The sequence below is a fragment of the Puccinia triticina genome, chromosome 11A (assembly GCF_026914185.1).
Source record: "Puccinia triticina chromosome 11A, complete sequence".
NCBI classification, from domain to species: domain Eukaryota; kingdom Fungi; phylum Basidiomycota; class Pucciniomycetes; order Pucciniales; family Pucciniaceae; genus Puccinia; species Puccinia triticina.
The window spans coordinates 5,905,576-5,918,591 of record NC_070568.1 but is presented as its reverse complement, the minus strand read 5'-3'; the positions used below and the strand labels follow the sequence as shown (position 1 = coordinate 5,918,591).

General features: G+C 42.7%; 2 protein-coding genes across 2 annotated transcripts; one reads left to right on the top strand and one right to left on the bottom strand.

Moving 5' to 3' along the window:
- Nucleotides 1-4,294: 4,294 nt before the first annotated feature.
- Nucleotides 4,295-5,780, bottom strand: PtA15_11A577 (uncharacterized protein; the record flags this gene model as incomplete). The annotated part of the gene is made up of 8 exons (XM_053161499.1): nucleotides 4,295-4,400; nucleotides 4,514-4,600; nucleotides 4,680-4,695; nucleotides 4,811-4,989; nucleotides 5,078-5,155; nucleotides 5,232-5,321; nucleotides 5,400-5,483; nucleotides 5,554-5,780. The coding sequence occupies 8 exons, from the start codon at nucleotides 5,778-5,780 to the stop codon at nucleotides 4,295-4,297; spliced, it is 867 nt and encodes a 288-aa protein (XP_053025440.1).
- A 1,315-nt stretch (nucleotides 5,781-7,095) lies between these two features.
- Nucleotides 7,096-12,658, top strand: PtA15_11A576 (uncharacterized protein; the record flags this gene model as incomplete). The annotated part of the gene is made up of 12 exons (XM_053161498.1): nucleotides 7,096-8,046; nucleotides 8,169-9,029; nucleotides 9,126-9,715; nucleotides 9,815-9,929; nucleotides 10,002-10,142; nucleotides 10,239-10,418; nucleotides 10,486-11,076; nucleotides 11,171-11,543; nucleotides 11,624-11,766; nucleotides 11,850-11,968; nucleotides 12,071-12,262; nucleotides 12,367-12,658. 12 exons carry the CDS (start codon nucleotides 7,096-7,098, stop codon nucleotides 12,656-12,658), a joined length of 4,548 nt encoding a protein of 1,515 aa, XP_053025439.1.
- Between the last annotated feature and the right edge of the window lie 358 nt (nucleotides 12,659-13,016).

Here is a 13,016-nt window from a genome sequence, read left to right as displayed (position 1 = left end):
GCCGCCAAAACCTCTGCGCTTTCTGTAGCGAGGTGCTTACTGTTAATCAAGTTCTGTGCCCGAAACGGTGTAACCGCTGCGCTTTGCTGAAAAAAGCAGTCATTCAGCACAGCACAGCGGGGGACCGCTACACGGCCAGCCCAAAAAGCGGTAGCGCAGCGGGTGGGGCCGTTATTTTCAGCGCAGCGAAACGCCCGCAAAAACCGGTCATCCTTGGAAGACATCACTATGCAAAATTTTGGTATGAAGTCAAAACCAGAAGTTTAATCTTTGACTTTGTATTTTTCATTTTCAATTTGTTGCAGCCTAATGATGAATCCATCTTCATACTCAGAGAGTTCATTCAGGACCCTCCAAAATGGATCGAGCCGATATCATTAATGAGACTTCACTGAATACGGTCATTTTGATCTGTAGAGTCAAGAATCAACATTAGATTCTTCATTGAGTACATAGATTCTTTACACCCACTTAGATACTGATAGCCACATTTTGCCGTAATGCCATTCATTCCTTCAGATTTTCTTTCCGCTAAAAGGAATTTTTCAACACTTTGTACTGCTCTGAAAATATCTGAAGAGAACTTTACAAGGGAAATACAAAGATCATTGGAGTGCAAGGTGGCTTCGCCGCTGCAAGGGCAAATAACTGTGCTGCACTACAAAAAGCACAATTCTTAGAGCAGTATGCTCTCAAGTATCAAGTGCTGATTTGCAGTTGGAAACCAATTTCTTATACAGGATGAGAAAATATTCAACCTGTCACAAAGGAAAGATCCTTAGATATTCCATTCAACTTGGGGGGGGGGGGGGGGTTATACACCATAATCATAATCAAATCAGTTTAACTGAACCATGAGGTGAGGAAGGTGGGCCTCATCTTGGCCAGAGTAATCAATACCACTCAGGATGAAGCAAGAAATAATTGGGGTGACATAGCTCTAGGAGTCTCTGGGGAAACCAATCAAGTTAGATTTATGGATAAATAGAAAATTAATGGTAGATAGCAGGAGGGAAGATGGTATTGAGAAAATCAAGGAGACAAAAATGTGCATTTGCAGCATTGAAGCCACCTTGGCTTCTAGTAAATCATAATTCTGTCAATTTCAATTGATAGTGCAACCAAATTGAATGTTGTGTATGTGAAAATCTAGCTCTACTTGGGAAGAGTTTGGATGCAATATGGATGGTAGCCAAATCAAGCCACAGAGAGAAATAAAATGAAGGGGAAATTTCAGAGCATGTAAGATAAAAAGCAAGACACAGAAAAACAGATACATGATGTGATGTGTTCCAATGTATGTACTATGTAGATATTTTAATGTGCTTGTAACTTCAATTGAAATCTAGCCAATTTAACTCTGAGGGCAGCCAGATTTCAGAAAAGACGGTTTGGAAGCTAGAAGTGAGTAAAAAAAAGTATTTGGATCACTTGGGACCTCTTCTTATGCTTTCTTTCATCTTTTTCCACATTTTGGCAAATAGAGCTACTACTCTCTTGAACAATGCTGAAATACTGTACCATTTTGGCTGATTTTTCCATTCTTCATGCAGTCTGTTGACTTCTTCCAAATCCAAAATCTCTCTGGGGGATTTGACTGCCTTGTTTGCATATCTTTCTGACACAAATGACTTGAAAGCATCCTTTTGGTGGTTGGAAAATTCAGGATGTAACTCAAAAAACTCTTCCAGCGGGCTAGAAAAGAATTTTACAATCAGTTGCTTCTAGAAATGACTATGTTTGGGGTTGATAAAATGTACGTGTTCTTTGAACCTGGATTGAATTGTATGTCCTTCTGTGGTGTTGTCTCTCCTATTTCTTGACTTTCTGGGATCCTTGTTTCACCTTGTTGCTTTGGTCTCATTGATCTTTCCTCTGATTCATGGCCTGTATTTGGTAATTCTATATGTGAAGTGGGTGCCACCATTTCTTTGGCTTGTTGGGAAGATGTGGAATGGCTGTTTTTTGTTTGCTGTTCTTGTGATATTTGAACTGAATTTTGGTGAAGATGGAAGATTTAGAATTCTTGATAAATTGTTTGATCAGTGATTTGATTCTGACTCACAATTTTGGGTTCTTTTGTTTTCCCTTTCCTTCCACTTTTCTATATTCCATTCCAAAGAAACAGTGCTCAAATTATCCTCAGACCTGAATCCCACAAATTGCGCAATAGAATTAACTTGCTCTGGTGAGAGACTGGGATCCAATTCAATGATTTTCTTTTTTGCGTGCCTGTTTTTGACAAAATGAATTAATTTTAATCTTAAAGATTGTGGAGGGCAGGCATACAGTTGGCAGAATTTCTCCTTTTCTTCCTTTTCCAACTCCAAAGTGACTTTTGGCCAACTGAATTCTTCCCATCTGGAAGATTTCCTGATGACAAGAAAAAATAAAATTGATTGAAAATGGATATTTAGCGCAGGGCCCAAAAATTCCTTCTAGGGGAGAAACTTACATTATATGATTGTTATTCTTGATCCACATCAAAGTATAATGGATCAGCTCTTCAAGAGAAAACTGTTGATTTTTATTCTTCATATCACCATCCAGAAAGTTTCTGAATACGTTTCAGGTGACAATCATTAATAATGTTGAATTTGTAATTTTTAAATTGAAATGAAACTTACTTCAAGTAAAGGTGTAGGTTTTGTACTAATTCAGTGTTGAACAACATTGATTTTGGGGAGATTTCATCAAAATCTGCCAAAGAGCTATAATTTCCAAATATTAATTGGGTAACAAAATTTAATTGATTTAATCAAGGGATGTCACATACATCATTTGTTGGTATTTTTCTGTTTGTTTTTCATTCAAATTTGAAAATTTTGTTTTTAATCAAGAGATAATATATAAATGTATCAATAATTTATATGATTTTTGGAATGATGCATTCCGGAATTCTTAAGAATTTGGCTTTTGGAACCAACTTACCTGGGCCTGAGACTTCTCTCCAGTGTTCCACAAGACTTTGAATATCCCCCAAATACCAATGACCTCCAGGAAATGGGTTTTCTTTCATATCTATGTTGACACCAAATGCAAACCTTGTAACTGACCTCCTTTCACTTTCTGTTAGCTGGGGATGATAAAACTTAAAGCTCTCATTGATGGTTCTTTTTGTAGTCAAAAAACTGATTCAGGTGACCACATTAAAATGGCATTTTTATAGAAATAAGCTGAACATACGGTTGATTAAACTTTTTGAAAAGGTTTTCTTTGACCTCCAATTCAGATTTCCCTTCAAGTAACCCAGAAAGATCTTGTTCTCTAGAATTGGAATAAAATGATTTTTGATCAAACAGTCTGGTCTGATTCAATCAGTGAAATGAATTATGAACTCACTTAAAGTTTTTCCTGACCCAAACCAAGCCATGATCAATCAGGTCTGAGAGCTTCATGAAATCACCATCTTTGCATTCTCTGTTACAGTGTTATTTTTTATTTTCCATTATTGGCAATGTCATCAATGAAACCTAAGAAAATCCATCCATTTTTTTTTTTCAATTTTCAAACTAAACAAAAAACTTACAGCAATGAATCCTCCAGACCTTTGGAATCTTCCTCCCCTAATCCAAAGCACCTCTTGGAAAGAATAATAAAGTACCTAAATGATCTGGTGAAATTTATTTGAGAATTGTACAACATTGCATATCAGTTTATTTTTTTTAACAAATACCAAATGGATTACATTTGAATATCCCCCTGTTCTGAATATGAAGATTTTTTTCCTTTTTGATTTGATTCATCCCCCTTTCTTTGGTATTCTAAGGTTTTGTAGATCAGAAAGAAATAATAGAATGTATATCTAGGAATCAGCCAGATTGAATTTCAATGGTGATCATTTTACAGATATTTTGCTGACTGACTTTTGGGTTTTATTTTGGTTTTCTTTTTCTTCCAATCTTCAAACAAAATCTACCATTCCTCCAATTCTATTTCCTCTATTTTAAAACCCTGTGACTGATCCTCATATTGGTTTATGATGAATTTCAAAAATGAATCCTTCTGCTCCAACGTCATCTTGAGACCTAATGAATCTATATTTTTATCAAATGCTTGGATTTTTGCTCTTTTTTATTTTTTAAAATGATGTTAAAGTCACTATCTTCATGCGCTTATTGTTTGCAGGAGAAAATCAAAGAAGAGACCAACACTTCATGATACAATTTCTTCCCCCGATAGCCTTCAAGATAAAGAAGGTCTTGGAAATTTGCAACCTTCCTCACTGCCGATTGGCTAAATATGAAAATGAAATCAGAGAAATCCTTAAAGGAATAAAAAAGTTTCATGAAACTTACAATTGCTGATCTTTTTCATAAAAATAGAGGAATGTGTAATGCATTAATTTGGGAATTGAGATTTTTTCCTTCTCATTGCCAATATCCCAAATTCCCAATGTTCTAAATGTGTTTTGATTCACATAAATGAGTCACATGAGACATGAAGCAAAACAAAACACTTGTTTGCTGTCTGATATTTAATTTGAATCTTTTATAATAAGAATGAGACATACCTGAAGTACTTGGCCAAATCTTGATCTGATTTGATTTCAATGCTAACTTCAGACTTTTGCAACAGAGTTCTGAACCGTTTCCATGATCTGTATTTCAAGTTTTAAGGATTGATTAATGTATACCTTCAGATATCCAACCACTTTGTCCCTAAGTTAGTTCACTCACATCAATGTTGTGTTTTCTGTTGTTTTTTTTGAAGTTTTTTGATCCAGTTTGGGTGGTATATTATGTATTGATAATTAGCCAATAATCATCATGTATAATTAAATTAAGGACAATTTCTCAGTATGACTGACCTGGAGATGAGACACTTTTCCAACGTTCAAGCATATCTTCAAGATGCTCAAAATACCAATATTCCTGTAGTGAAGATGTTTTCCTGTCCAATGCCCTTGTACCCAATGCAAATAGCTGTATGGAATTTCTTTGGACTTCTGAGGCAGGCTTGTAGGCTTCAATGCCTTCCTCAAGGGTACTGTTTCATGCATAAAATTAGTTTAAGAGAAGATTAGTTCAGGTATTGTTCTCTTTGGCACTTTTGGAGGGTGTGAATAAGGACATACAGAAGGCCAAACTTCTTCATACACATTTTTTTGACCTGAAATTCAGAGGCCCCTTGACTCAAATGCAAATATTTCTCACTGAACATGAAATTCAATAAATGATTGAGAAATTGTTTGCAGATAAACAATCAAAATTGGAGAAACAAAAACTCACTTGCAATTTTCCTTCATAAAATTGAATGCATGATCAACCAAGGATGTGATTTCATAAGCTTCATCAGGGCTATTTTTGCCCAACGCTAACCTTGAGGAAATTAAAACAAAGGCATAAATTTTGTCTTGGTGTTGTTGCTTTTTGAAAATAAATAATAAGAGAACTCACCTCAACCAATTTTCTAACTTGGATACCTCTTCACTCTGTAGATCTAGCAAGTCTGCTGACACAGCAATGAAGTCTTTGATATCCCTATCAATATGATTTGTCATAAGATTAGTTTGAAATTCTATCAGTTATAATATACCTCAAGCAAACTTACATAAATATTTTCTCTCGTCTCATATTGTATTGAAGACTAGGGTGCTTGATCATCCCTGGATTCAGACTGACTTGACGGATATTTCCATCTCCTTCCTTCCCTTTCACTAATGTCGGACTGGAAAGGACTTGCGTTTCCAAGACAAGTACCAATAGTCCGACATATACGACCAGCGCACCGGGGTTAAATATCGTCCTAAGTTTGTCTTTGCGATGTGGGTTCCTCATGGCCAAGTTGAGCACCAAGGGAATAAACAATCCTTGCAACAGTATTAAGAACAGATTCCACGTGATATTTGATGCGGGGCAATGAAAGGTGAGAGGAGTAATCATACATCCGCCAACAGGCTGCCTCGGGCTAAAGGAGCCTTTATGAGGGCACCATTTTTCTTTGCGAAGTCAAATATTGTTGAGTCATTGCGATCTGTGTCACAATGGGTATCAAATGTCAACGCTTCATCGTCCAACCGAGGGCGAGGTTTGTGTCTTGCAAGCGATGAAAAACTTACAGTTTGTTATCATCGACACCGCTCCAACCAGCAATGAGCTTGATGGGCTAGATCTTGAAGGCTGGCTTCGAGGTCGCAGCCTCCAAGTCCAGTGTCAGCGAGGCGTCTGATTGACTGCCAAACCATACGCTTATTTTGCTCTTGGGTAAGAGTGGGTGAGCATACAAGCTGGTGGTGGTACATACCTTGCGGAACTGCATGGGTGACACCGATGCTCGAAGGATTTCGGTTGAGTTGTTGCCGCAAAACAACAGTCTGCAGTGCCAAGAGCCCGTAGGCAAGTCACAGTTGTTATTGGGCTTTTTGTTCACATCGAACTTTCCCTGATTGCTCCCCCCTGTGAGACAGAGACCCTGAGGGGCTGCCCCTTCGATGGGGCTCACATCGGGAGGCTTTTGCTGGTCAAGCAGCTGTCGTCCTGTGAGGTATGGGCTGACAAGTAAGAGCCGCAGCAGCGCAGAGTCTCAGCAATTCAGCGACACTGATCACCTTCAGGGACTGGTCAGCTCGCCCAAGAAGCCTTTGACATTGAAGCTTGCTATGCAAAAAGGACATCAGGAACATCATCTGCTAGGATAGAATGAGCTTTTGTTGATTGCACGTCGGAGGTGTCTACCCAAACATCCCTCATGGACATAGAGTGATAAGTAGAGCAGGTACTCCCCAGTGGATGTGGTGCAACTCAAGCAGATGTTCGACAGAGTTGCTAGGAATGAATAAAGCAGATGATGTTGAGTGGGTGGTGATGCTCAGCTTGTTGCAGAATAATCCATCGCGCCTCAGGCTCCAGGCCGCAGGATCAAAGCATGCCCATCATCCCCCGTCCTGTTTGTTTTTTCCCCCTTGGAAATGAAATCCAGCTATGCGCTTTCTTGCAAGCATGTTTAAGTCATGGCAATGGATTGGGAGTGTTGGGGAGTGATTGCGTTTCCCCGGCTGAGTGCCTCGGGTGGTCCGCCTGCTGTCACCTGCCAGTGCCACTGGCTCTCCAGTCCTCCTCGCCCAGCCCAGCCAGCCAAGCTCCGCCAACCACGATGTCTCGTCGCAGCAGACTGTCGACCCTCTCGGCACTCTCCGGACTCTCCGCCGGGAAATCGAATGCCGACGACCTCTACCAGTTCTCACTCAGAGTCGCCTACCTGGCCTATCTCACCGCAGTCCGCCAACATGCACTCAAGAACGAAGAGAACACCAGCACTACCAACAACAGCAGCTCCAACCTACAGGCCTCAGGCTCAACCCACTCCAAATCCCATCATGGCCATCAGCACCGCCCCCATCTGCGTCATCAGGCCGAAACCTGGACAAACACCATCTTCTCGATCGCCGATGTCTTCAAGGATGGATCGGGCTCATCCAAGTCAGAGAAGAGCGTCAAGTTCCCCAAAGACCTCGTCAAGGTCCTCAAGGTCAGAATCGAGGCCATCGCCAAGGGGACCGACAAAAACTACCAAGACCTGCTCCTTCGATCGAGCTTCGGCGTTTTCTACGGCACCTACACCCAGGACTACTATCTAAAACAGCTCAAAGAGAATCGGAACATCGAGGCTCTCATCCTACTCTTCGTCACCACTGCCACGGGCGTACTGAGGAAACGGCTAGAAGGAGACGAGTGGAAGACCCATCTGAACTCGCAGGTCGGAGTCTTCGTGACCATCATTCGGGACTGTCTCCGATCAAAAGAACTCAAGAGCGTCCCTCAAGAACTTATGACTCGCCTCGACAGTTATGCAGCCAAACTAGCACCACCCTCTTCAACTGCCAACGACCCGTCCCCCTCAAACCCTGACTCACGCAAACTGCCCTCACCATCCAGCACCGCCCTCAACTCGCCCGCCGAAAGCTCTGCTGCTCCATCCCCCTGGATAATCAGTCATAGCATACACGACATGCCTACCGTCAAGACCATCGGCTCTCTCTTCGCCATCTCGGACTCTCAGCTACAGAAAGATTTGAATAACATCAGAAAAAATTGTTCAGAGAAGGTCCGAGATCTTCAGCTTCCTCTGTTCCAGTGATTCATTCATCCTCAGCATTCTCATGATAACCAAAAAAAAAAAATAGTGATCTCATTCGTGTTTCCCCTTCCTCTCACTTGTATGAATAGGCAGCCTTTGATGACTTCAAGCTCTGTATGGCAAATATCGCCCAACAGTGTCGATTCCCCGGTCGACGGGCGGATTTTGATTCAGATGATGGATACCGGGAATGGCGAACGAAAGAATTAGCTCAGATCCAGCATGCGATGTTACAGATGATCAGAGCGAATCCAGACCTGGCCCGATCAAAGACTTACTCGACCCCAACCCTCAGCCAAACCCCACAGGATGACTTTATACTGGTCGGAAGTAATCCCAAAGATAATGAGAGTTCTCCATCGACCTTGACCCGGGATCACACCTCCGGATTCGAATCTGGCTCCAGTCTAGGTTACTTTGCGGGCCCAGGTGAGAATAGCAGTCAACGGAACTCACTCTTGAGACCAGAGTCAGTCTCCAGCGCTGGGAACCTCTTGTCTTCTGATCTTCATCCACTGGATAGTCTGAACCAAGTTCTAGAATGGGACGAAAATCTGGATGGAGACCGGCGGGCAGATGATTTCAGCTTATCCTATAGCGCCGAAGAGCTCTCGACGACCCAGTTCGTGTATATCCCACCCAATCCGATCCAGCAGTACAGAGCTTTGATGGACCAATGCCTAGACTATGACCTCGAGTCGATGAAAAGTCTTGCAGAGGATGAGGAAGTCTCCTTGAAGATCCTATCGACCCGTCATCTGGATCTACTTGAACAGTGCGCGTTTCGATGGAGATTGATGACCCCTTTCCAAGTCGCGGTCTTCTTCTCTGCAATCTGTCGCAAATTCGAAGAGGAAGAAATCCCGATCATTGATTGTGTTACCGAAGCTCTGACCGACGTGTTTAGGGTCATGGAAGAACTCAAGTTTGATGGCTGGGCAACTCGTGATGTAGGCTACTTTGGTATATACTTTAATAAGATATCAATCGAATCAGGTTCACCAGGCTAAATGCTGATTCTTCCGATGATTTCACCCCCTACAAAGAAAATGATTATGAAAAAAACGATGTCTAGCTTGTTTGATACCCTCCTCCGCCGCATATACGAGGCAACTGAATCAATCTTGGATTCCAATCGATGCGAAGACCTACCCAATGCCCTAGAGTGTCTGATCTCGATTTACGAGTCTGAGCCGTTCAAAATGATTACAGATTTAGATCAGCGATTCAGAGAGTTTACGGAGGCGATCACCGAGCTCTACGACCGACTCTACACTTTCAAGTCCACCGAGATCTTCTCCGCCGACCGCCCGAACGATATCGTACCCTTCCTTGACCTGGCCGCTTGGATCAACAGCGGCTCGAATCGGATCAACAAGAAGTTCAAACAGCCCGTCTTGGATCGCATTGATCTTGTTGCCATCTATCTTGCTAAACTCTGCCAAAACCTCGTCCAAGATCTTGAGTCAATGAAACAAATTCTCGTTCCCCCTCCACCCCTGCCCGTCAATCCTCATCTCCCACCCGGCTCCGCTGTCAACCCGACTGATAGTCCGAGATTTAACGACGCCGATGTCCTGGATCTCTACCGTACTTTGATAGAAATCGAAAAGAAACACAATATGTGCAACCCAAAGTAATTTCTTCTTTCGTATACTGACATATTGGATGCTTGAACGGCCCCCTACTCATCTTTTGCTGACCCGCATTGCTTGGTGATGTATTTGTGTATTAGCGCACCATTGGTCATCCCGATCGACGAGTGGTTCTTTCCTTACGTCCAGAACTGGCTTGAGGCGGCGGAAAAAAAGACGAAAGGATGGGTCGAATCTGCGATCAAAGCTGACAAGGTAGCTTTTCACACCATACTTGATGGTGAATTTTTTTGATGGAAACTGATCATCTTGATGACAAATGCTTAGTTTTCGCCCGAAGGAAACGACTCGCATAGTTCCTCGATCATCGATCTCATGGACTCCTGTTGCTCCGCCGTAGACTTCATTCAGAAACTTAAATGGCCTAACGAATACCACAACGCGAAATTTATGACCAAGCTCTCTCGAGTGCGTCTTCGCTTCTCATTCTGCCAATCATTCCAAGAAGATTATTTTTTCATGAACTGCGTTCTTTCTGATCGAAATTTGGTTCATTTTTTTCAGATTATTAGTAAATCGATTGAACAGTATTCTGGGATCATCGAAGAATCTTTTGTTGAGGAGATGTTTCCCAAAGCTAATACGGATGCGGATCGGGAAGCCAACCGGTCGGCGATCTGGACGCGTGCAAGGCTGGTTGTTCAAGGAGACAAGAAGCCGGAAGCGTTTCAATTCCAGGAATCGGTAAGTAGATTCAATTTTGTGTAGTTCGACTCAGTCAGAGGACTGAAGAGAGGCGTTGGAATCCAAGTCCTGTGTCAAGTTGAACAATGTCGAAGCGGCGCGAGTCTTATTGGACAAGATGTACAACACGATCGACGCGGACAACGTGGCCCGGATCATCCATGAATACGAGCCTGCGCCCACGGGGCAGAATGTGCTGGCCGCGTCGAGCTACTTGTTCACCGTGAAAGTGGTGATGGCTGAGGGCCTAGTCGGAGCGGACGGCCATGTGCACAAGATGGATCCATTCCTGACGCTGAGTGATGAGAAGGGGAACCGGGTGGCGAAGACGCGGACAGTATACGAGAGCGCTTCGCCAACCTGGAACGAGACTTTCGATATTTCAGTCAAGGGCTCCCTCTGGCTGGCCGCGACGATCTACAAACGTAACTTGATGGAGAAGCATGACTATGTTGGACGTGCCTTCCTTCACCTCAACCCTAAAGAATTTAACGACTTCTTGGCCCACGATCTATTGTTGGACCTCGACACCCGGGGAAGGGTCTTGCTCCGCGTAAGCATGGAGGGCGAGAAGGATGACGTCCAGTTTCATTTCGGCAGAGCTTTTCGATCGCTCAAGCGGGCCGAGACGGATATGGTTCGGATGATTATTGATAAGGTGAGTAGTAGTGCGCCAGCCTGTTAACATCAATTTCTGTATCTCTATAGAAGAAAGACAATTTCTAAAATGACAGCTTCGGTTCATTGAGTAGATCTCACCAGTTATTCGATACTACCTGTCGCATTCGACGCTGAAGAAACTAGTCTCCACACCAGGCCTGATGATGAAAGGGATAGAGATAACGAAGATGTCGACGAAACTTGATATAGACCTATCGAAAGTGACGAGTTATGGAGCCGGGCTATGGCGCTCAGTGGCCAATTCGACCCGAGAACAGGAGATCCCATTGCCCAAGGACGAAATGATCATCGCTAATCTCAATAATAACGTCACCCCCGTTGAGAATCCTAGGACCAAAGGCCCTAAGGGTCTCACCGACGCTGATATCGAGGCCGCTATTGCCGATCTCTTTGAGTACTTGGATCAATGCATGTCCACTCTTCGGAACTCATTGAGCGAAAAAGGTTTGCTTTTTATCTAGTTTATTTAATTGATCGCCCTTCTTATCCTGATTTTTCTTCTATGCTGAATTCATATAAAAAAGCTGGACAGTTGGTGATGGCTAAACTTTGGAAGGAAATCCTGTCGATCATCGATTCCTTGCTCCTGCCTCCTCTGTCCGATCAGCCATCAGAGATGAGAGCTTTGAGTGGGAAAGAAGTGGATATCGTCTTGAAGTGGTTGAAAGTTCGTCTCGTCCTTACTGTTTTCCATCACCGCATATTCGCTTTCATTTTATCGAGCTCGAAAAATTGACTATGAAATTTCAGTTCCTCACCAATTTCTTTCATGCTGATGGCGAAGGTGTTCCCATCGAAGATCTACATAATCAAAAGTACAAAGAGATATGGTCAATTGGGTTTTTCTATGACCAACATACTGATTCTTTGTAAGTCAACCAACCGGCACACTCACTTGATCTTTTCGCTCAATCAATCTTTCGTCAAGGAAATGATTGATGATGACATTAATTTAAATTTGAAAAACAAAGGATGGAAGAGTGTGTTCGAGCGATGCAACAGCAGCTACGAAAGGAGACGACCACTAACCAGTCGGTGTCCAGGAACAAATCGGTATACCAACAAAGGAATCTGGGCACTATCCGGAAGCGTAAGGCTGACAAAAAAAAGCTGGATCATGAGACTATTAGCTCTGAATTGATTATGAGGATCTTGAGGTTGAGGTATGCACAAATTTGCTCTCTCCTCGATCTTTTGGAAAAATAAGTGGGATTCTGACGGGTTGGTTTCTTTCCCGCTTTTTTACACTTTACACTGCTACTATCAGGCCGGGAACGACCGATTTCTTGCAACAACAAATCTCGACGATGGTTTCAGTGAATGCGCAACAGAAAAGTCAATCGACCAGCAGCGCTCAACGAGCCAAGAACAACGGAGCTGGTCTTTCGCGCCGGAACCTATCGAGCAGCAACCACCACCATCCCGCACCTCCGCCACTACCCCAATCCGCACTCGCCAATATCGCCGCATCCTCTTCTTCCTACTTAGGCCATCCTCCTGGTCCCGCATCTGACCCTCATCATCGAAGCAGCAGTGGGCCAAGGTTACATGGCAGCTGATATTCTCTCCTCTCCCCCGTTGTTTTTTTGCTCATCTGCAGCATGCATGGTGAAGTAACAAAAAAATAACAAGTTTGGTTGTTTGGTTGATCATCATTTATCTATTCGGAGTTTTCTTTTTTGTGTTTGTTTTTTTATGTAGAAGAGAAAGAAAGAAAAAAACCTAATTCTTTTATATATCTGGCCGTTCTTCCTATACATGTTTTGACTTGACAAAATAAAAAACTTTTTGGTCCCCCTTTTGTCCTCTCACACTAACACTCACAGAAACATACACACATACATTAATTGAATACATCATCCTTGGAGTCTCCTAGCATTTAAACTTGCACAGGTGTAAATTTGTTTTTCTCTTCTT